Source organism: Neofelis nebulosa, chromosome 1 (assembly GCF_028018385.1).
Source record: "Neofelis nebulosa isolate mNeoNeb1 chromosome 1, mNeoNeb1.pri, whole genome shotgun sequence".
Taxonomy (NCBI): Eukaryota; Metazoa; Chordata; class Mammalia; order Carnivora; family Felidae; genus Neofelis; species Neofelis nebulosa.
The window spans coordinates 224,521,943-224,545,819 of NC_080782.1; the positions used below are offsets into that span (position 1 = coordinate 224,521,943).

Consider the following 23,877-nt stretch of genomic DNA (forward strand, 5'->3'; position numbering starts at 1 on the left):
TAAACTTAAAAAAGAAATCCACTGCCGACCCCCTGGCCTTTACAGTCAAGTCCAAGTTCAGCTGACACTCAGACCCGTTCAGAGTGGTCCCCCTGCTGTCCCGCCCGTCTCTCTACCTTCCTGAGTCCTCATGCTTGCTCGGGCTCCTGTCAGCAACCCCAGCACACTGTGCTGCCTCCTGGCCTCCAGCATCCCCGTCCCATCCTGGAGCTCACCGGCTCACACGGGGCTACAACATAAGCTCTCAGGAGAGTCTCACTCGCTCACCAGCCCACCGCTCCCAGGCCCAGGCGCCCGGCAGAAATGCACCCCTCTACCCACAGCCATCAAGGAGGGCAAGGGCAATCATCACTGAATCCCCTCAATTCCCACTTTCAACAGAATGGGATCCAGGTGAGACTAAGGTTCTGTTTTTATTGTTTGGTTGGGAAGAGAAATCTCAGAGAGTGTGATGATGGTTCTTCTGGAGACAGAAGAGCCTGATGTTCCCCCTGGCCCCACAGGACTCTTTTTTAAAAAGAACACAGAATCAGAGTTCTCTTCAGAAAAATGCAAAGAACTTAGCATTTCATTCCCAGCTACACGAGAGGCAAAAGCTATACACCCAGAAATTCGACTTCTTCTATCCTGATACACTTGACACGCAAGGAAAAGTTGCAGAATGTTGTCACCAACATTGGCCGGTGAGCAGTGAGTGTGGCCGCTGTCACTATGTCCTAAGATGCAAGGAGAAAGGAGAGGACCCCAGGATGTGCTTCACGTGGGTCAACTACGTACCAGAAACGACTGACGCCTTGAATCCCATTTCTTCAACAGCAGCTCGGAGTCCTTCCGGGTTAATTACAGAGGGATCATAGAGCACCACTCCAGTCCCTTCAGTCAGAGAGACTGATACTCGCTGCACCCCTTCCCTGCGGGAGAGCACGCCTTCGATGGACTGGACGCAGGACGCACAGGTCATGCCACCAATGGCAAGCACCACGGTACTGCACAGGCCCTGCATCCGGGTTCCCTGGGCGGGGGCGGGGGCGAGATGCGTGGAAGGCCTGTTATCTGTGCCACTCCCTGCTGCTCCATCAGGAAGAGAAACTTGAAAGTTCCCAGGAGGAAGAGCCTCAATGGCCCTCTGCAGGGCCCCGGGGGTGACACGAGAAGGGTCAAACTGTACTTGGGCAATTCTGTTCTCCAAGGACACTTGAATACTTTGAACACCTGGGAGTTGACCTATATTTTCTTCAATATTCAGGACACAAGATTTACAGTGCATTCCATCTACTCTCAGTTGCAGGGTGACCACACGGCTCCCTTGGTGCCCCAAGGTCTCAGAGTTATTGAGATTCTGGGTACCAGACGTCAAAGGGGTCTTTGGGTTGGTCCTCTGTAGCCGCCCAATATCAATCGGTCCCAGGCTTACGGGTGCCACTCTGCTCTTGATGACAGCTTCAAATCCCATGTCGTTTACGTGGTCCCTGAGGTCTTGGGGCTGAATGAGATAAGGCTGGTAAGTAATGACTGCCTCCTGGGTGCCAAGGGAGACCCGGGCCCTCACTACCCCTTGCAGCTTCCCCAGCCTGCCTTCGATGGAGCTGACACAGGACTGGCAGGTCATGCCCTCCACCCGAAGCTTGACCGTGGCCTCCAGGGCAGACGAGGATCTCGAGGGCCAGGAGGCGGCCTTTCCTTCTGTGATGCTGGCCTCGAAGCCCATGTCCTCGATGTGACGGCATACCTGCGGCAGGCTCAGGACCGACGGCACATAGCTCACAGTCGCGCTGCCTTGTTCCAGGGAAACCTTAATGCTCACGATGCCTTTCAAACTCGCAATCCTGCCCTCGATAGACTTTACACACGACTGGCAAGTCATGCCCGAAATGCTGATGGTGCCGGTGGTCGTCTGAGAGGGGCACACGCTGTCCAGACCACCCTCGTAGCCAACATTGTCAAAGGCGAAACTCTGCTTCTGCTGCATTGCTGGCTCCCAGACACGAGCGGGCAAAGAATGTTTAGACAGGATCTAAAAGGAAAAGAAATAACACTTTTTTATCCTTAAAACTAAATATTTGTGGGGCATCTGGGTGGGTCAGTCAGTTGAGCGTCAGACTCTTGATTTTGGCTCAGGTCATGATCTCCCGGGTTCGTGAGATCTAGCCCTGCGTCAGGCTTGTGCTGACAGTGGGAAGCCTGCTTGGGATTCTCTCTCTCCCTCTCTCTCTGCCCCTCCCCTACTCACACACACACACACACACACACACACTCTCTCTCTCTCTCTCTCTCTCTCTCAAAGATAAATATTTTTTTTAAAAAAGCTTAATATTTGCTAAAATATCCCAGCTTGTCTGGCACTGAGAAAACGGAAAACATTGCCACTGGTGTCAAAACATCCTGAGAGTATAACACCATTAAATGCAGGGAAAGGAAGATATAAAAACATTATTTATCAAATGAAATGGTTCCAATGGGTTTCTTTTAGCTTGAACATTCTGTGACTCTGAACCTAGAAGTCAACTGCCCACCTTGTTTTCCTTACCTCGAAGATGCGGAGGTCTCTACAGGGAAGCAGGGGAGCGTGATGCAGCTCATGTGCACAGAATGAGTGTGGCAGGCCCCCAGCAGAGGCAGACAGCACAGTGGCCCACAACGGGAGGGCGGAGGCTCTCAGCAGAGCCCCCCTCACCTCTGGCTGATACCTGAAATCTCCCTGCAGAACGTGGTCCTTTGAGCTCAAACGCCGGGGGTGCTGCTGCAATGCACATACACAGAATAGGCAACACCTGACTTCTGTATCTCCTTCTAGGGGTGTCCCTGTCATTCTCTCAGCAGGGGTTAAACTCAACAACCGTAGGGCACCTGCTCTGAATGCCGACCGCCGAGGCCCCGTGGGGTCAGACCACATGCCTGGGGAAAAAGGTCTGGCGGTATGCTCCTTGAGCCAGGGAAATGAGCACGAGTGGCTGGGCCAAGAGGGGCAGGAGGCAGAGAGCTGGGGGAACTTCTCTGTTCTGCCTCCACTGAGCATCACTGCCCTCCTGGGTGTTCAGGACAGTTGTGGTCACTACCTAAAATTAAAAGTGTTTTACCGGGGCGCCTGGGTGGCTCAGTCGGTTAAGCGTCCGACTTCGGCTCAGGTCATGATCTCGCGGTCTGTGGGTTCGAGCCCCGCATCGGGCTCTGTGCTGACGGCTCAGAGGCTGGAGCCTGCTTCCGATTCTGTGTCTCCCTCTCTCTCTGACCCTCCCCCATTCATGCTCTGTCTCTCTCTGTCTCAAAAATAAATAAACATTAAAAAAAAATTTTTTTTTAAAAAAGTGTTTTACCAAGTTAAGTGGACCCATCTTCTTAATGTACCAGAGTATACGCATAATTTCCTGACTTCTCATAATGATGTGGCTTCACCTGTTCCATTCACAAAACCAAATCCTCCTTTCACAGGGTCCCAGGCTCACCACTCTCCTAATTAGATACAGTTTTTATACCAGTACTATTCCATGCTTCAGAAATTCGGGAACAGGCCTTTACATACGGTATGTGACAAAAAAGCATGCCAGTCTCTGTGCTCACACAATCCTACTTAGATCTTCAGATGAATCTCCGTTACATGGATTGACCTTCTCCGTAACCCTGTGCATAAAATAAAATGCCTATCTTTCCAACTCCAGCTTTTTGAGAACCTTAACAAAACCTTAACCTTTTTTTTTAAAGTTTATTTATTTATTTTGAGAGAGAGAGAAAGCAGAAGTTGGGGAGGGGCAGAAAGAAAGGGAAAGAGAGAATCCCAAGCAGGCTCCACACTGTCAGTGCAGAGGCCGACGCGGGGCCACAGCCCACAAAGAGCGAGATCATGGCCTGAGCCCAAATCTAGAGTCTGATGCTTAACCAACGGAGCCACCCGGGTGCCCTGAAAGTTTAAATAACTTCTAAAGCAGACTATAAATGTTCATTTGTACATCCACAAAGGAAATCCGAAACTAGTCTGGGATTAATAATTATAAAGAACTGTTTTAACAGCATTCACTGTAGTATTCCCTAAAATAGTAGAGAAAAAAAAAGTAAACAAGTAATTTACGGGATAGCCACTCAAGTGTTCATTGCATTCAATAAATATACTGAAATTACCTGTGGTACAAATCAAATTACCTGTGGTACAGAAGTGCAGTATACGATAAGGATGACATAGCACAACGGTATTAAGTGGATAACTGGGAAAAACACAATTTGGGACCTATACACCAAGAGATATTTCTGAGACCTCAGATAGTAATAATACAAGAAGACACAGGAAAATACCCATTACAATCTCAGGCAAGGGCAAGTCTAAATACAAGAAAAGAAACAGAAAAACAAGAAAATCCAAAAGCTAGAGAAGACTGATAAATCTAACCACCATAAGAGAAAATATGGCTCTGACCAAGGAAAATGATAAATGAGAAACGGGGGGGTGGGGGGGGGGAGGAAGATTTGCTCCATACTAAGCAAGAGCTAATTTTGTTAAAATGTAAAGAGCTCCTTCTAAAAAGAAAAAGGCCAACAATCCAACAGAAAAGAGGCAGTCCATCAAACAGGAAACGCAAACGCCTTTTCAACATCTGCAGAAACAATAGTAAGGAAGAAATGTAACACTCCAATAGCACGGTGGCCCTTCTCACCACTCAGGCTGGCACCATCCACGCAGTCCCTAGAGCTGGTGAGGGCATCACCTCTCATGAGAGCCACTTGGCACTACATATGAAAATGACAAATCCAAATATTCTTTGGCCCAACAACTCTATTTCTATGAATTTACTCAATAAATATATTTGTTCACGTATAAAAGCAAGCATGCGACGGGGGTGCCTGGGTGGCGCAGTCGGTTAAGCGTCCGACTTCAGCCAGGTCACGATCTCGCGGTCCGTGAGTTCGAGCCCCGCGTCAGGCTCTGGGCTGATGGCTCGGAGCCTGGAGCCTGTTTCCGATTCTGTGTCTCCCTCTCTCTCTGCCCCTCCCCCGTTCATGCTCTGTCTCTCTCTGTCCCAAAAATAAATAAAAAACGTTGAAAAAAAAAATTTTTTTTTAAATTAAAAAAAAAAAGCAAGCATGCAACAAAGATATTAAACACTGCAAAGAACTGGAAACATAAATGCCCATCAATAAGAGGTCAATTAACTAAATTACTGAACGGTTATACAGAGGAATGGTTTCCAGCTCTTAAAAAAGGAATGAGGCAGCTCTAAATATACTGAAATAGCAAATATATCATTCAGTGAACAAAAGCAAGACACAGAATTTACGGTGAATACAGTGTTTTAGTTATCTGTTGCTGCCTGACAAGCCAAATCTAGTGGCTCAGAGAGATAGCTCACAGTTTTTCAATTTGGACAGGGCTCAGCGGGGAAGGCTTGTCTGCTCCTCATGGCATCGTCTGGGGCGGCCTCAGTGAGACTGGAGGTTCCACTTCCAAGAAGATGGTTTGTCCGCGACATGGCTGGCAGGTTGATGTGGGTGACTGGAAGGTGTTAGCAGAGACCTCAGTTCTCTTCCATGGAGCCTCGCCACGTGGCTAGGCTGGGTACCTCACAGCTGGTGGTTTCTGGGTTCTGAGAGGGAGTGTCACAATAGTGAACATTCCCAGAGAACAGGTCCCAGTATGCAAGCGCTTACCAAGCCTCTGCTAGCATCACACTTGCTAATTAACCATTGGCCACAGCCAGGCACATGGCCAAGCTCAGTCAGTACGGGAAGGAATTATATAAGGGCTTAAATACAAGGAGCTGTAGTTTGTTGGGAGAGCCACCAAAGTTAGTTCGATCATAGCATGCTAGCACTATTTGTGAGCAAAGGAGTATTATCCCCATAGCTGCTTGTATATACATGGACGGGCTCTGGGAGAAGGCATAAGAAACTGGTACAGAGTCTGAGGAGGATCGGCTGAGGCAAGGAGAGGGGAGGAAGAGTTATTTTTCAACGTATAACCTATTGTACAATGCGCACACATTACCAAATTCTAAAAAATAATTAGTTTAAAACTGAAAATTAAAGAAAAAAAACCACACAGGAGTAAAAGGAGATCCAGAATCGTGACTTGATTGTAACCGGTATTAAATAATTAATTGAAAAAGCTAAAAGAAAAACTACGATATTCAAGGACACTTGCTTTAATACAGTATCTTAATAAGTAGAATTGCCTCCCTAAAACAAGACATAACCCTCAATCACCTAGTCTGCTGGAAAAACAAATCCCTAATGATTTACTACCCAACTGATTTTTTTGGTCCTAGGTAGATCTAGCTATAACTCACCAAACCCCAGGCCACAATGCTAGCTCTTAATCCCTGGATTATGGATTCAATGCTCCAGCCAAAAGGGTTTGCAGAAGCGTTAGAAGCTATTTGTTTGTAGCAAACAATACTCAGAGGCCCCCCTTCTAGACAGGCAGGTTCCTAAAGACAAGCAGTTACGAAAGACAAAGCTTTGCTTTGCACGGAACACAACTTTATGAAACACGAAAGTCTCTGTTGGTTTAGAAGCAACCTCATAACTGTTGCTGGGTGTTTGGATAGTTTTTAAGTGTATACAATTGGTACGTGTGTGTGGTTTTAATTCCATTCCTCAGTGAGGAGAATCTTTGTCGGGGGGAAACTCAAATGAATTCAAACAAACACGTTGAGGTTTAAGGGCACATTGGAGAGGGGGTCCAGGGAACAAAGTGTGTCCTGGGAAAACTTTATGGAAGCCCTAATGTTGCCTAATTCTCACTGAATTATATATTTCTTGAGAACAGACATCTGGGACTTACTTCTTTGGCAAGCCCGACAACACACTGGGGAAGAACTAACTTTGGAATTTTTAACAAACTATCAGTATACTGGGCATCAGGATTAGAAGGGACTGGAAACACAGGAGGAGGGGGGAAATTCCACAGAGGGGAATCCAAACATGAACTTCAATTCTCTGCTACTCTCTGGACACCCAGGGCACATGGACTTTGCTGTGAGTGCCAGGGCTTGTAAAAGAAAAGACGGGTAAAGGAATACAAATGGTCGGTTCACCAAGATGGAGCCAGGAAAGGAAAATAAGATGTGCAGACAGGCCAGCCTGGTGTGAAGAAATTGGAAGTGCGGTGCCACGCTTTGATGAAAGGTTTCAAAGCCAGACTGAAATTGAAAAGCCCAGAAATGACATGCCTTGTAGAAAATGCCCGTGACCACAAATCAAAGAGCAATTCTACCGTGTGCACAAAGCAAGGACCGCTAGAGCCACTTTTGAGAGCTCTCAGTCTCACTTGGATCTCCGTCAACCTTAAGGACACCGCTCGCCCATTTATCCTTGAGACTTCTTTCACCTTGAAGGGTGTGTGCCACCCTTAACAACTTTGAAGGCAAAAATGATATACACGCATGCAATTCTTCCAGCATACGACTTCCACCCCACACAACTCTACGCACCCGAGCTTTCAAAATACAGAGAAGTCCTGGTTCTTTCATACGCACGCAGATCCAATGAGAGAAAATAGTTAATGGTTCTCAGTGGTATTTTATGGGGATGGCATTTTATGTCTCTAATGCTCAAGATAATTCTACAAAGAGATATTCTTATCACCATTTTACTGTGGAAACAGACTCCGATTTATCAAAGGTCACAAAGCAATTTAAGTAACAGCTAGGATTTAAATCCGGCTCAAAAGTCCAGCAGGCTATTTTTTTAAAACAACACTTAAGGTTACATTTTCCTTTTAGCCATGTTAATTACAGGAGGAGACTGCAATACAGAAAAGCAAAATGCAGAAAAACACGGAAAAACAGCCACATCTTACCTGCCACATTAAGGAACAGGCTAACACCTCAGCAAGTGAGCAAAGTAAGGAGGAGGCAGAGGAGCGGCCGGGAGCCCTGAGCCCGGCTGCTGGCTTCTGAGTCGGGCCTTCGCCCCTTAGTATGTCACCTCTCGGGGTCTCTGGTACTTGGAAAAACTACAGCGGAACACTGGCACTCGTTCTGCTCCCTTCAATATTCCTAACTGCAAATGCATTTCAAGGCAACTACATTTGCAAGAGGAGGCAGGACGCAAGGAGAGGTGGCGGTGGTTCTGGGACCTTCCACATCCTCTGGAATACATTGTGAATGAGTCACTGCCAGGCCCTACCCTTATCTGAGAAATCCCTGGATGTCAGAGGTTCCTAAGGGAGGGAGGGTCCGAAGAGATTGTTTGACTCAAGAAAAGATCCCACATGAAACACCCAGGCGGACTGGCGTCAGTCTCTAAAACCTCCACTGAGGAAGAATCAATGTCTTGTTGCTAAACCTGTATGTATGCAGATTTATTAATACATAAAATTGAGGTTACCTGTGGGTGAGGCTGTCTATGTTTTTCAGTTCTTAAAATTTAAATTAAAAAAAAAAAAGCTTCCATCAGAAAACACATGTGGTTTTGTACTTTTTCTAAAGCAAAGAAGAAAATGTCTTGGGTTCTATATTTGTGTTTTTAGAGCAAGGGAGAGAGAAAGCATGTGAGCGGGGAAGAGGGACAGATGGGGGGAGGGGGAGAGAGACAGAGAGACAGAGAGACAGAGAGAATGAATCGTAATCAGGCTCCACGCCCAGCGTGGACCCAGAATCAGGACTTGATCCCATGACCCAGGGATCATGACCTGAGCGGAAATCAAGAGTCCCACACTCAACCAACTGAACCACCCAGGCGCCCCAGAAAATGTCTTGTTAACCCCACGATGTAAACATTATTAATCACTGTGATACAGATGACAACAATGATGCACCAGTGATATACATGGTCTCATACTCTACAACACACTTTCACATATTTGGGTAAATATCTGTCCTTCCTACTTGCTGGGAATTTACTGAGGGTACATCTGACAGTCTTAGGTATGAATTCCAGCCACGTCTGAGCAAACCCGAAACTCAGTTTTCTTAGCTCCACGTAAAGTGGGGTAGTAAAAATACCCACCCTACAATTTTGAGGGAAGGCCGGAAAGCTAAAAAGATTTAAAAGGCTAACATAATAAATGTGTGACAGGGACTATGACAACACACATGGCTCATTTGGTCTTCAAAAGTGGCCCAAGGAGGTAGGCAGGGAACTTACTATTTCCACCGTTTAACTGATAAGGAAAACTAAAGATTAAACCTAGTATACATAATCCCCCAGCCCCCACTCCAACCCCTTCAAACTGTCCCTCCAGGATGTCTTACAAGCGTCCAGAAAGAGCTTCCACCAACTATTATTTCAACTTTATTTACTGAAAAAACGAACCAACCAAAACTCAGGCACTAATTCAAACACTGATGAGGGCCGACTACATACCTGGGCTGACTGTGTGTGACACTTGGATCTCTGCCCTCGAGGGCCACCCCAGCTGTGGGGTTGACTATGTCGTTCCTGGGAAATTCTGGACAAATGTATTGCCTATTTCCTTCTCTTGACCACAGCAAGGAAAAATATCAACTCTTACTGAGAAACTGGGTGCAGTACATCCATTTTCTTGGGAGAAAAAGTGCATTAAGTTAAATAAAATAAACCAGTCTCAATATATACATACGATGCATGTTGTTTTCTACACACAACAAAATAAAATTTAGAAATTCACAAACGATAAGACCTCTCCAAGAAGCACTTCACGATGATTATCTCAGAGAACTTGTTTGCAATCTCATTCCAAACAGCTTTAGTATGAACAGTTTCAGAGAATTTCATTGCTTTTAACTTACATCTATCCTAACAAATATTCCATCAGACTTTTACCAAATCAAAAGCATTTTTTCAGCTTCTCTGATAACACTACATTGCAAGCCCTTCCCGTCAAAGAAATTTTACATAACGAGCCTGTCACTACCAAGCAACTGTCAGTATCTTGGGATATTTTTTTCTTTGGAAGATTTTTTAATATTTGAATGAAACGGTCTAAGCCAGAATCATAAGGTCATAATTCCCTTAGGTCGTTTGCCAGAATTACAAGATCAGGATGTAAAAGACCTACATTAAATACATGCAACAGTACCACTGGTTAGAAGAAATGTCACAGCAACGCTATGAACTCAGATAATTATATGACCGAAGTCAATGAACTTGGGATTATTTTTGCTTATTATTATTATTATCATCATTATTGATAAACTCCATGTGATTGTCACATGTGGTGAAATAATCTAGTCAGCATTTCATCACACAAAATTGTATTCTAGAATGGCTAACAAATGTAAGTTTATGCCTAGAATTATAGGTATGATCAGCTAAACATAAAACAAGTATATTCCTTTGAAAGACTTAGGTGTGGATGAATATTTATAATGTATGCTACTCTGTAATGCACAGTAGGAACTTGCTAAGAAATAGAATCCTCAGAAAAAGAAGTGCAAATCGTTGATAAACCTTTTAAAAAATAATAACAATATAGGGTCAAATGATATTTGACAAGAGAGCCAATACTCAGTGGAGAGAAAAAATAGTCTCTTCAATAAACGGTGCTCGAGAAATTGGACATTCACATGTAAAAGAATGAAAATGGACCCCTATCTTACACCACTCATGAAAATTAACCCTAAATGGATTAAAGACTTAAATGGAAGACCAGAAACCATAAAACTCTGGAAGAAAATACAGGAAAAAGCTCCTTGACATACATGGATCCTGGCGATGATTTTTTGGATATGACACCTAAAAGCACAAGCAACAAAATCAAAAATAAGCAAGTGGGACCACATCAAACTATGAAGTTTCTACACAGCAAAATAAACCATCAACAAAATGAAAAGACAACCCACAGAATGGGGGAAAAATATTTGCAAACCACATATCTGATAAGGGGTTAATAGCCAAAATCCATAAAGAATTCATACAACTCAATAGCAAAATTTATATTTACATTTATTTTTATAATTACACACAAACAAAAAAATAGGAAGAGGAAATGAACAGACACGTTTCCAAAGACGACGTACAAATCGCCAGCAGGTACATGTAAAGGTGCTCAACGTCACCAGTCACCGGAGATATGCAAATCAAAACCACTATGAGATAGCACCTCAGGTCTGTTAAAATGGCTATCATCAAAAAGACATACTAAGTACTAAACAAGTTAACTCTCAAGTAGATCCAAAGTTTGATTATAATAGACTTTGAGTAAATACACTGTTGACGATGAACAAATACTCAATTACAAATGACTTTTAGCTTGGTTCTTCTCATCCTAAACCAGCTACTACAAATTTCCCCCATTTGAGAATAGTTAAATTCTTTCTAAAAGTAATCCTAAATTTAAAAGCAGGACTGCAATTAAACCTGATGATAACAGATGTGTATATAAATATAGATGTATATACATCATGTGTGTGTGGGTGTATGCCCACAAAATATTAAGTAAAAAATGTAAGGTAGGTAATACTATGCACGGCCTGATCCTCTGTTTGTAAATAGATAAATAGATACATGTACACATATATGGCTAAGGCATACGGTTGCTTACATTTTCTTCCTAATACTTTTCTCTATTCCCCCTGCCTCATCCGAAATTTGTCTTGTATAATGAGCACGTTACTTGTGTAATCAGAGCTCTAGAAAAAAACAGCTAGAACTGTGCTCCGACAGATTAATTGGCTGACACCAGTTCTACCAGAACATTCAGAGGGCACCAAACACATCTTGAGTTGGGAATTCTACTGAAAATCATAATTTTGGCAGAAACGATACCATTTTGCATTTCCGTAGTACTCCACAAAGTGCTTTCACAATCCCGTGAGGTGGTACTTATTACTTCCACTTTGCAGTGGGGCATTTGGAGCTGGAGGAGCCCGGGCCTCACCTGCCAGGTCCCCCAGACCCACAACGGCAGAGCCCAGATCTGCACCAGATCCCCAGGACCACAGCCTCGACGTGGGCCTCTACTTGGGTCCTCCTTTCAGACAGGCTCCCCCAGCCAGGTTCAGGTTGCTCCCCTAGTTACATGAGATTAGTAATGGCCATTTAAAAATTAGGATATTTCACATTCAAATATCTCAGACATAGGCTGGATTTTGTGAAGTAGTATTCTGAACATTTTAAAGCAATGTTAAGCATTCCCACCCCAATCTAATATTTCTGTCTTAGACACTCAGCTAAAAATATAAAGTTAACCATGCACTGCATAAGGGCATTCAGAAATTTCCTTCAACAGATGTAAATCTCTTGCATAGTACATTTCAAAAATCTCTTTTCACAAAATTTCCTTTAGCAAATGTGGGGACTTTTTAAACAATAAAACCCAGGAGAAACAAACATAACTCTTAAAGGGTCAAAGGACTTCAAAAACTTTTCCTTTGTTGCTAACTGGTATTTTTTCATCTGCCCTGATCAACGAAAAAGACCCCACACAAACCACCAGTCCCACCCGGAAATGTTACTACAAGGCTCTTATAAAACGTTACACTGCCCTACTTTTGAACATGACCTGACCTCTGGGTTAACAAAATGTTCATTTGCTTAAGAAGAACAGCTTCGTTTTGCAGCAACACATTCAAAATGTTTATTTAGTCGAAATACAGAGATTAACAAAATAAGGTACACATTTTAAAAAGCAAAAAGAGGGCAAAACTCCATTTTTGTTTGATCTGCCTTCCGGAAAACTTTTGCCCCACAGAGGCTTACAAAATATCCTAAAAACAAGCGAGAAACCCAACGGTTACCATGATGGACTTTATCTCTGGATAAAGTCTGGAGAATCACCTCTCAACTCTGGCTCCCCACCCCAGCCGCGCTTCCCTGATCCCCCATTCGTAAGACAAGGGAGGAACCTCCATCTGAAAGCCCGTCCAACTCCCTCTCGGCTTTTTAGCCCTTCTGCAATTGCACTGACCTGATTGGAACGGATTCCCCGTGTTCCATTCAAAACCTTCTGTGAAAACTCTCCTTCCTCCTCCGAAGCCACTGGCCTGGTGGAGCCCCCGGTCCCAGGATTCCTCCTGAAGGACCACCGCTTGTGGACGGACACGAGGGTCACCTGTGGGTCACCCAGAGTCGCCAGGAAGGACGGCTCAGGGCTCCCGGGCGTGTCACCCCCGGCTTTCTCCATCGCTATGTCCACGGTCACACCTTTACCCACCATTCAAGCAAGCTGTTCACCCTCACCAGACTACCTGGTCGAGTGAGAAGGAAATGCTTTAAAAGTGTCCTCCTAACTAGCAGGGGGTGGCACCTGTGATCTGTCAGTCCTGCAGATTCCCCTCTGCTCTGGAGCCAGCGGGGGAGAGGCTGCCGGCCAAGTCTAGCAGCCAGCTTCTGAACTTGGGCAGGCTGTACACTGCTGTATGTATATTTACTCTTGTTTACCTACATCCTTCCAACCAATTGGCACCCTCTCACTCACCACACTTCTTTCGGCCCTGGGAATCTCTGCACACGGCCCCACGCGTGCCCTCACCCAGCCCTGCCAGGACACCCGGCCAGCGTGTGCAGGAGCCCGGCACACAGTCACCTCCCAAAGCTGAGCACAGTTTCCTTTTGGCCATGTGCACTCCCAGAAACCCAGCCTCGAGGCAGGGGAGAAATGACACTTCCTTTCATTACCAAACTTCCAACGCTTTCTTGGAATAACTTCAGCGGCCTCTTCCATAGCTCCAGTGCTGGCGGTGTGCAGCACGCTAGGGGACAGAAGGATTTCCTAGGCAACATGACTTGCATTTTCAAGAAGGTGTAAGAAAGGTCCATGTTTCCTGCAGCTTTGTTTTCCCTTGGACCAACTTGGCTTGGCTTCAGTAAGAACTGACTGCAAAAACGCACTGGATAACAAAGGCTCATCCTTGTTATCCTTTTTTGTACGTGGGAGGACAGCCAGGAACGAACCCACAATTCAGGCTTCTCCAGCTACCCCCCGCTGTCCACAGGAGGATTAAGAGAAGGGGGCAGTGTGGTAATCCAGGCAGCCTCCCACTTGGCTGGGCAGCGCTGTCTCCCTTCCCACCCCCACCGGCTCACAGACCGGGAAGGAGGCAACCTCATCCCCCGGGAAGGAAAGGCTCCGCCAGCCACTAATCCTGGCAACGCCGCCCCCTGCCAGTGTGTGTAAAGTGTCCACGCTGCCCACTGAATTGAGTTGGTAAAAACATTCCTCTCGCGGAATGAACATGCCCCTGGCAGGGGAGGGTGAGGTCACAGTGGCAGGTCCCTGAGGGCATTTAGAACACATCCGCTTCTGCTCAAGCTCCCTGAGGATTCTGCCTCCTAAGGAGTTACCTACAGTGACCCTTCCTCCCCGTTAAACTGCCACTGCTGCCCCCAGAAATGCTGAGCAAGAGCCCTGTTCTGCCTGAGGGAAGGCGGCCTCACCACTGGCCCATGAGCCACACGTCCTAGGAGACCCGGTTCCTCTTCTGCCTCTTATTTACCCTGTGGGGATGTGACTATGTGTTTGCTCCCACTTCTGAAAAACGCTCCAGGCAGCCAGCTCCAAAATGTGTCTCCCTTGGCTTCTTATCCTCCTTGTGCTCAGTCAAAAAAGAATCTGCCTGCAGTTCTAAGAAGTGCCATTCAAATCAGTGACAACAAAGGAATGGCGTGTGTGATGCTAGGGCCCCGACTCCATGTAGGGGCCACCGGCACAGAGGAGCCCGGTATATCTGCCCCTGCTTTCTCGCGATCACTCAAATCTTGCTTATCTCTGGTCTTCCCGATAAGGTCCAGACCCAGGGTCTGGGTGTGCCTGCCAACCCCCCCCCCCCCCCCCCCCCGCCACATTTCCTTTATTGGGCATAGTAAGCGCGTTCTCCAGATAACCTAATCTGATCTCTTTAAACACCAGATCTTTTTTTAATGTTTATTTATTTTGAGAGAGAGAGAGAGAGAGCACTAGACAGCACAGGTGAGTGGGGAGAAGGGCAAGGAGAGGAGAGAGAATCCCAAGCAAGCTCCGTGCTGTCAGCACAGAACCTACCTCTGAGCTTGATCCCACGTACTGTGACATCAGGATTTGAGCCGAAATCAAGAGTAGGACACATAACCCACTAAGCCACCCAAGCGCCCCTAAGCACCAGATATTTAAAAAAATTTTGTCATTTTGGGTAGAAATCCTCCCCCAAACATGCCGTGTATTTCTGCTGTCTTTTTAAAACCTGAGTTACTACCATATTTCAAATTTTCCTTGGTGATATGGGATCATTCTAAATATAAATACTAGTTCTGTGTTATAGATATGAATAGTTAATAATGAAAGTAGTTGGCATCATACATCCCAAGTGCTTTTGAAGAGTCTATCCTGTTCCATGACCTATGGAAAATATAAATGCTTTACTGTAAAATATTTTTACTTCTCCTAAATGGCCACTCAGACCCAGAACACAGCTAGAAAAAGGAGGCTGGAGGGCCGCCTGGTGGCTTAGTCAGTTAAGTGTACGACTTCGGCTCAGGCCATGATCTCATGGTTCATGAGTTCGAGCTCTACATCTGGCTCTGTGCTGACAGCTCAGCACCTGGAGCCTGCTTCCGATTCTGTCTCTCCCTCTCATTCTTGGCCCCTCCCCCAGTCACGCTCTGTCTCTGTCTCTCAAAAAATAAATGTTTAAAAAAGAAAAGAAAAAGGAGACTGGGGGCCAGGTTAGAAGAGGCATGAAGTTTAGATTTTGTCCAATAGACAGCACAGAATTGCCAATTTTTAACACAGAGGACTTATATCATTTGTGACTTAGAAATACAGTTTGGGCAGGCAATGAGAGCTAAGACTCAGAGAAGAGGGGACTATCAGGTTACAAGAAGCAGAGAAAATGAATAGAGTAGGATTAAACAAATGAGGAGGGCCTCCAGGCTCAGCGATCAAGTGATCACAGCTGGCGAGGACCTGAGGCGGACAGAGCCATTTCCAGTTTGGCAGAGATGAGGAGGAATGGTGGGGAGGTACCTCTGGGGTGAACACGGTGCCTTCTCCTTTGTTCCCACAAGTTCTAGGGGACCTGCCAAACAGCCAAAGCATAAGCCATTTTCCCTGGTTGAGTATCAAGTCCAAACTCCACTTTCCTGCGCCTCCCCCTTTCCTCACACCTGACCCCCGGGTCCCCTCCTCTGTCTGGCTAATCCTCCTTATCCTTTTAAGTCCTGCTCTCAGCGGACTGGCCTCTATTCACGCCAGCAGGGCTCTCTCTCTCTCCCTCACCCGAATTCCAGTGTCACTGACGCAACACCACAGACCTGGCAGGTACGGAGCCTCTACGTTCAGAGGAGGCCAAGCCTTCTCTCTCCACTGAGGCTGTATCCGGACCAGCCCTTGTGCCCAGTGGCAGGAAACACTGCAAGCTCCCGAAGACGAGGTTCTTCCGTCTTACCTAACACGGTGATGAACAAATATCATCCCCCAGATGTTAAATACATGCTCACAGAGATGAAGTACAGACAGATCTGAATGCGCTTTCCACCTAGAACTGCACGGTGGTTTTTGTCCCCGTTACCACGGGGGAAGGGCACACTCACCTCTCACGTATTCCTTCCAGAACTACAGGTCTTCAAGGGTCTCCTCATGCTAAACTATTTTGCTTCCCACATGTGCAAATTATCTCAGCGGTTTTCCAAAATAAATTCACCTTGTTTATCTCCGACTCACCTTCCCAGTCTCTGTGGATCTTGTTTGCATAAAAATAAAAATCCCTTTGATGTCCTAAACCTTCCTGTTGCAACCTGAGGATCCTGGGCCCAAAGGCAGATGGGCAGCTCACGTTTCCGTGGCCTCTGGGACAGACGACCCTATATGCAAGAGGGCCATCTGGTTCAAATATTTCAGCACTTTCCAAAGATGACCAGCTTGGCCTGGCTCGAGGCTCACCCTGGGTGGGGCTTCTTAGGAAAAACACTGGGCCAGTTCTCCTGAGACAGGCAGAGGAACCCCAGATCCTGTGACAGGACAGGACAGGACAACAGAACCTGACACTAAGCCATATGCTGGGAAGCAGTGGCCCAGAAGGTTCCCATACAGAGAACAGGAGCAGTACAAACAGCACATCCCTCACAACGGAGGCGGAATGTTAATAAATGAATATAATTTACAGCCTGAGAGCCAACCATTCAGGCGTTTATGTGCAACAGAAGACACAAGACATACTCTGCCCTCAGGAGTTCATTAGCAGGTTAGGAGAGAAGAACAGGAGAGGACAGTATGAAAGTATAAAAGACATCCTTCAAACATTAGGTGTTCGGGGTGGGAGGGGTTGCTGCAGGCCAATTACCCTGGGAGACTTGCCAGGGGAAGGACTGGGGGGCTGCTCCTCACACCCCAGGAATTGGTGGTTTCTGAGACTGAAACAGTTAGCTAAGCACAGTTTTTATATTAGCTTACTAGCAGGAGACAAAAACGGAAAAAAAAAAAAAAAAAACATGCCTGGCTTGATAGCCTACGGTGAAAAAAATTACAATAGTTCTAAACCATAAAGAGACTGGACAGGGCCAAAAAGAGAAACAGTTGAGATTGTCAGAGTAAAGGCCAATGTTTCGCTTCCACAGTTAACTACATGCACCTTCAACTCCCTTGGCTGCTCCGGTCATCTGATGCCCACCTGGTGCAACCCCAGCCCTGGTTTCCTCCACGGCCCCAGACTACCCCAAACTCCGGGTCTGTCGGCCCCCAGCTGAATGAGGATGACACCAAACATGGCCAGGCTGGTCAGCCATGCTGCCTCAAGACCATGAACCTGGAGAGGCCGCTGGCCATCCAACTGTGCACCTCCCTAGTCCCCTCCCTCTCCACTCTCCTGGAGGACGTGCCAGACGTCTCACCACCCGCCCCCCCCCCCCCGCTGCTCCTCTGACCTCCACTCCCTACCCCCAGCTCCAGTCTCTCTCCACTGATGAGCCTGCTTTCTACTACGCTGAAACAGAAGCAATCAGAAAACAAGTTGCCAACATCTCAACCACCCGCCCACCTGTGTTAGCGCCTTCCCTCTGGCGGTAGGGTGAACTGTTCTTACCCCGGAGGTCAGGCTCCAAGTACCCACCCCTTCCTGGGTTTCCTCCCACCCCCCCCCCCCCCCCGATAGATTCTTCTCAGAGGCCTTGACAGGAGCCTACTGGTCCCCAAACCCCTTAGTGCTGGAGTGGCTTGCAGCTCAGCCCTTGGACCCCTTCCCCGTCTGTACTCATTCCTTGGTGAACTCATTCAGTCCAGTAGAAATACCACTTATACCCAGTAACTCCCAATTCCACACTTAGGGATCCAAAGGCTCAACCAGCATCCCCTGCTGGCTATTTAATATGCATCTCAAATGTGAACTTGCCTAAAACTGAGCTCCCAGTATTCTGCCCCTTCCCTGCTTCTACCACCGCCTTTCCCATTTCCTCCCTTCCACTCGCCCAGCGCAAACACTTGCATTAACCCTTGATAAGAACTGCGTCCTGCATTCAAACCCACAGGTAAATGTTGAGCAAATCCTGTCAGTTCCATGTTTAAGTATGTGCAGCATCCATGTGTACCCCCTACTACATACAGCTCAGGTCCCAACCACCAGCACATCTCACCCGCGGTACTAAAACAATCCCCCAGGTGGTTCTTGGCACCTAAAGTCTATTCTCAACACAAAAACCAGAGGAGTCCCCTTAAAGGGGAAGTCAGACGACTGCAGTCAGCTCCACTCCCGTCTCCTCTGCAACCAATCCACACACTGCTCACCCCTCACTCACTGGGCTAAACCTCTTCTGATCCGGCAGTTTTTGTAACAAAGCAAAAGGCATGCTCCAGCCTCAGGGCCTTTGTGCCCACTACTCTCTACTCTCTCAACTTAAAAACAACCCTCCTCCAACACCCCATATCCAGGTGGTTCACTTCCTCACCTTCCTCAAATGTCACCTTCTCAGTGACTTGCCCGGTTACCCCCTTTTCATTTCAAACACTCCCGCTGCCGCTGCCCATCCTTTCCTGCCAAGTTTTTGGAGTACTCAACTACCATTGATACGGTAATATATATTTTACTTACTTATATATTTACTGACTGTCTCTCCATTAGGATGTAAGTTTCACAAGCGCAGGAAACCCTTGTCTGTTTTCTTTACTCACCTCTGTATTCCCAGCACTACAACAGTGCTTACATTTACGTTTCTCGATAAGTATGTGTTGAATGAATGACACAGAAAACTAAACAAAAACAACTCACGTAATTTTTTGCTATGAAAAACAGACTGCCAAACTTTCAAACAAGTATTCAACATTCAGAAGGTACCCCATCCTCTTTTCTCCTCTAAGCCAACAGTCTAAACTCAACTACTACTGAGAACAGGACTTATTAAAAAAAAAAAGAAAGAAAGAAAAATCAGCTGCGTAAATTTGAAGATATAATTGGCTTTATGGAATGCTTCATGCATCAGGCAGCACCCCATCGACCAAGTAAAGGGGCACCCCAAGGGGTTGTACAGAATGGAAGGTTTTAAGGGAAGGAGGGTGGGGCCTGAAAGTTGTAAGCAACAGAAAAGAAAAGACTGAAAGGATTGTTTCAGACAAGATCATCTTCCCTGAGAGGGAAGGGGAGAGGGTCTTACTATGTGCCGAACCTCATCTTCCTTTAGGGGACAGACAAGACCCGCGTGACAGAATACCTCACTGGTGCTTATCAGAAAACTCCTAACCAGTTAAGGGCTGTATTTCTGCAGGAGGTTGAAACTTCACTTAGGTTAGGTAGGAACCCCTGGTTTACACAGTCTTGGGGCCTTAACCTAAGTGGCACCATTTTGATCCTGTGGTTTTCTTGTTAACCTGCTCCACCTAAAAGAGGCAGTTACTCCTGCGCTCTGGCCAATTATGGTCAAAGGGCCTTGTCAGAGCTTCCAAGAGAAGGTAAGTAGCTGCAATTTTACACAATAAAATCTTCTAACTTAAAAATGTTGAAAACATGGGCCCCTGGGTGGCTCAGTAGGTTAAGAGCCCAACTCTTGATTTGGGCTCAGGTCATGATCTCACAGTTCGTGGGTTTGAGCCCCTTGACAGGCTAGTAGCATGGGAACCTGCTTGGGATTCTGTCTCTCTTTCTCTCTGCCCCTCCCCTGCGCTCTCTGCCTCTCTATTTTTCTCTCAAAAATAAAGAAACATTTAAAAATAAATAAATAAATATTAAAAAAATAAAAATGCTGAAAACAGACACAAAGTTCTGGTCAATGAAACATAAGGAAAAGCTGTTTGTCAGGGGTCCTGAGAAGGCGCCTTAAAAGAGAGAGTGGGTTTGCCCTTACCCCTTCCTCATTTCTGCTGCGTATAACATGGATTAGATGGCTGGAGTCCTGGCAGCCAGCTTAAGGCCATGAGGTCTCAGGAACATGCAGCTGCATCCTAGCTTGCTAGAGCAGAGAGAGCGGAATCTAGCTTGCTAGAGCAGAAGGAAGGCGGAATCCCTGATGACCCTGAGATGCCAAACCAACCTGGGACACATGCCGTTAGACTTCACTGACAGCCACGTTGCTTTGGGCTTTCTCTTATACACAGCCAAACACAATACAATTCTATTATAAGTGTCAAATGCGGTAGAGGAATAGGAACTTCTGGCATGGCAGTATGAGTTATGCAGATCAGCTCCCCAGTGAAATTGGCGAAAATTATTTTATTTTAAATTTATTTGTTTGGGGGAAGGACAGAGGCAGAGGGAGAGAGAGAATCCCAAGCGGGCTCCATGCGTCAGTACAGAGCCTGATGCAGGGCTTGATCTCACAAACCATGAGATCACTACCTGAGCCAAAATCAAGAGTGGACGCCTAATCGACTGGGCCACCCAGGTGCCTCTGAAAATTATTTTAAAGAAACCAAACAAATATGAAAAATAGCTGGAAATGATCCTAAAGACATATAGCAAAGGAAGAAACGATTTAATTCAAGAAAACCTACTAGGGGCTCCTGGGTGGCTCAATCGATTGGTGTCTGACTTCAGCTCAGGTCGTGATGTCACAGTTTGTGAGTTCGAGCCCCGCGTCAGGCTCTGTGCTGACAGCTCGGAGCCTGGAGCCTGCTTCAGTTTCTGTGTCTGCCTCGCTCTCTGCCCCTCCCCTGCTCTCTGTCTCTCTCTCTGTCTCTCTCCCTCAAAAATAAGCACTTTAAAAAAATTTTTTTGAAAACCTACTAACATTAGTTAAAAACAGCAAGAGTCTGTGCTGTTTTTTTTTTTTTTAAGTTTATTTACTTGTTTTGAGAGAGAGAGTGGGGGGAGGAGCAAAGGGAGAGAGGGAATCCTAAGCAGGCTCCTGGCTAGCACAGTGCCTGATGAAGAACTGTGAGTTCATGACCTGAGCGATATCAAGAGTCAGATGCTTAATCACTTAATTGACTGAGGCCCTCCTCCCCGTCCCCCACCCTGGAGCCCCGAGTCTGAGCTGTGTGAATCAAGACCTCACTCCCTCACCTCTCCGAACTCAGCGAGGTGGAAACTCCACTTGACTGGTGCAGCCAAGAACACAGGGATCACTCTCCACCCAGCAACCAGTCGGTGGGCTTTCTTCCCAGGAGGGGCAAGGCATCGGCACTTCTTACCCTGTCCATCTCATCCTGATGTTGAAGCTAAGTTGCAGGCTGATGCAGCCAAGAGGTGGAGGTTCCCTTCTTCCAACTAGTCCCCGCTGGTGGTACAAAGGCTCTACCTTGAGCATGGTGCACCCAGAATATGGGGCCTCAACTGCCCTTGCTCTGGTTCGTAACATTGTGGTTCCAACCCAAGAGGGGAAAGCTGAGCAGAACGGAGGGTATTGCCGACCCTGTGCCCCTGGCGAATTCCCTTCTCCACGCACTCAACTCTAAAAGAGGGAGAGCCAGAGAAAAGTGTGACATCGTTGCCATCCCCAGTTCGAGCCTTGGCTCAGAAATTGTGCCTGGGTGAGGCAACTGGGAGGAGACAGGTGGATCGACTAGACATATAGACGAAACTATAGGCTGGCCAGTTTGCTGGAGTGACCTGGGAAAAGAGGCCACGAGGGAGAATATGACCAGGGTCAGAACAAATCTCAAAACACTGAGCTCAGGAACATCCCATCAAAGGAGCCTGAGTCTGAATGGACCCAGCTGTGGAGCAATGTATGCCCCTGGCATTATTGAAAACAATAGATCAGCCAGCAATTAGTGGAGCTTAATAGCTAGGTGCAGCCAGGAAAAACCACAAAGACAAAATAATTGTTATTACAAGGTGACTGAGGGCACACTCAGGGCTGTGCACTTGAGAAACAACAACAGAGGCTCAATACTGCCAGGGTGAACGGTCTGGCTCTTGATTTCGGCTCAGGTCATGATCTCATGATCATTGAGATCGAGGCCCATATCAGCTAGAGCCTGCTTGGGATTCTCTCTCTCCCTCTCTCTCTCTCTTGCTCTCGCTCTTGCTCTCTCTCAAAATAAATAAAGAAACATTAAAAAAAAAGGTCTCCACTAAAATAATCTAGTAGGTCACTAAATAATAAAAAAGCAAGCCCTTGGGGGGCACCTGGGTGGCTCAGTCAGTTAAGCAACCGACTTCGGCTCAGGTCACGATCTCATGGTTTGTGAGTTTGAGCCCCACGTAAGGCTCTGTGCTGATAACTTGGGGCCTGGAGCCTGCTTCAGATTCTGTGTCTCCCTCTCTCTCTGTCCCTCTCCCACTCACAGCCTCAGTCTCTCTCTCTCTCTCTCTCAAAAATAAAATAAACATTAAAAAAATTAAAGAAAAAAAAAAGCAACCCCTTGGGTGGGGTGGTGAGGGAGTAGCAGCATGCAGAATTGTCTAAAATGTCCAGTTTCTAACAAAAAATTATGAGACACGCAAAAAAAGAGTATGACCCATACACCAGGGGAAAAAAGCAGCCTATAATTGCAACCAGATGTAGGATTTAATATACAAAGGCAGAAACCATTAAAAACATTTTAAAGAAATAAAGAAAGGGATGATGACAATGTCACATCAAATAGAAAATATCAGTAAGGAGACAGAAATCGTAAAAAAGGAACCAAACGGAAATTCTGCAGTTGAAAAGTATAGAAACTGAAATGAAAAGTTACTAGTTGAGTTTAACAGTAGATTTGAGCTGAAAGAATCAGCCAACAAGAAGAGAGCTCAAAGAGATAATGCCATCTCAGAGAGGAAAAAAAGAATGCAAAAAAATTAATAGAACCTCATGAAACTGTGACCCACAGGGTTAATGAGGTTGAAACTAGCATAAAGTTTAAAGCTTGTTTCTCAGAGAACTCTTTCCCCCTAATCACCTGTTGTGTCTTTTCAGACCCCGCTATCAAACCCACTAGTTGTCTCTGCAGAAGCCTGGGCTCGTGGTCAACTGATACAGTTCCAGCCTATGAACAAGCAAGGCCCTGCCTTCCTTACCCAAGATAACAAGCCAAGACCCCATCCAGTTTATACTAGCTCTTGGAGCATGCCCACACCCCGTCTCCGTGTCCTAAGATATAAGATAACCTGTTGACATCAGGGCTGAATATTAAGTCTTCCTCTAAAGTGAACATGGGATATATGTTATATGTATATTTGCTCAATGCACATGCTACATTGTGCTTCATGAACAGTCATAAGTTTCCCTGCCCTATTCATCAATATGTATGCAATCTCAACCCCTACGATTATTAAAAAAAAAACTTGTTCTCTCCTCTTTTAGGCAGGCCGATTTGAGGCTTGCCCTCCTGTCTCCTCACTTGTCTGCCTCTCAAATAAACCCTTTCCTGGCTGCAAACCTAATGTTTTGGTGATCAGTTCTGCTTTGTATCGGGCAGATGGATTTGGGTTCGGTTACACTCATAGAAATTTGGGACACCACTGCCCATACCAACTCAGGTGTAATGGGAGACCAGGAAAGACAAAGTAGGAAAAATATTCAAAGAAATATTGATTGAAAACTTCTCCAAACCTAATGAAAAACTACTATTACTACTACTAATAATAATAATGGCCTACACATCCAAAAAGTTCCATGAACTTTAGACTCAAAAACACAAATAGA

General features: G+C 46.1%; 1 protein-coding gene across 7 annotated transcripts in view; it reads right to left on the reverse strand.

Moving 5' to 3' along the window:
• ATP7B (ATPase copper transporting beta) overlaps nucleotides 1–23,877 on the reverse strand; it is a 78,980-nt gene that overhangs the window by 43,478 nt on the left and 11,625 nt on the right. For 3 of the 7 annotated variants that reach the window (XM_058686430.1, XM_058686427.1, XM_058686429.1), the window contains one exon: nucleotides 778–2,014. In XM_058686430.1, coding sequence (XP_058542413.1) covers nucleotides 778–1,969 — 1,192 coding nt within the window. In that variant the 5' untranslated portion in view covers nucleotides 1,970–2,014. Of the gene's footprint in view, nucleotides 1–777; nucleotides 2,015–5,336; nucleotides 5,639–12,817; nucleotides 13,810–23,877 lie in introns of those variants that run through there. The other 4 variants (XM_058686426.1, XM_058686424.1, XM_058686425.1 and 1 more) reach the window with 3 other exon arrangements.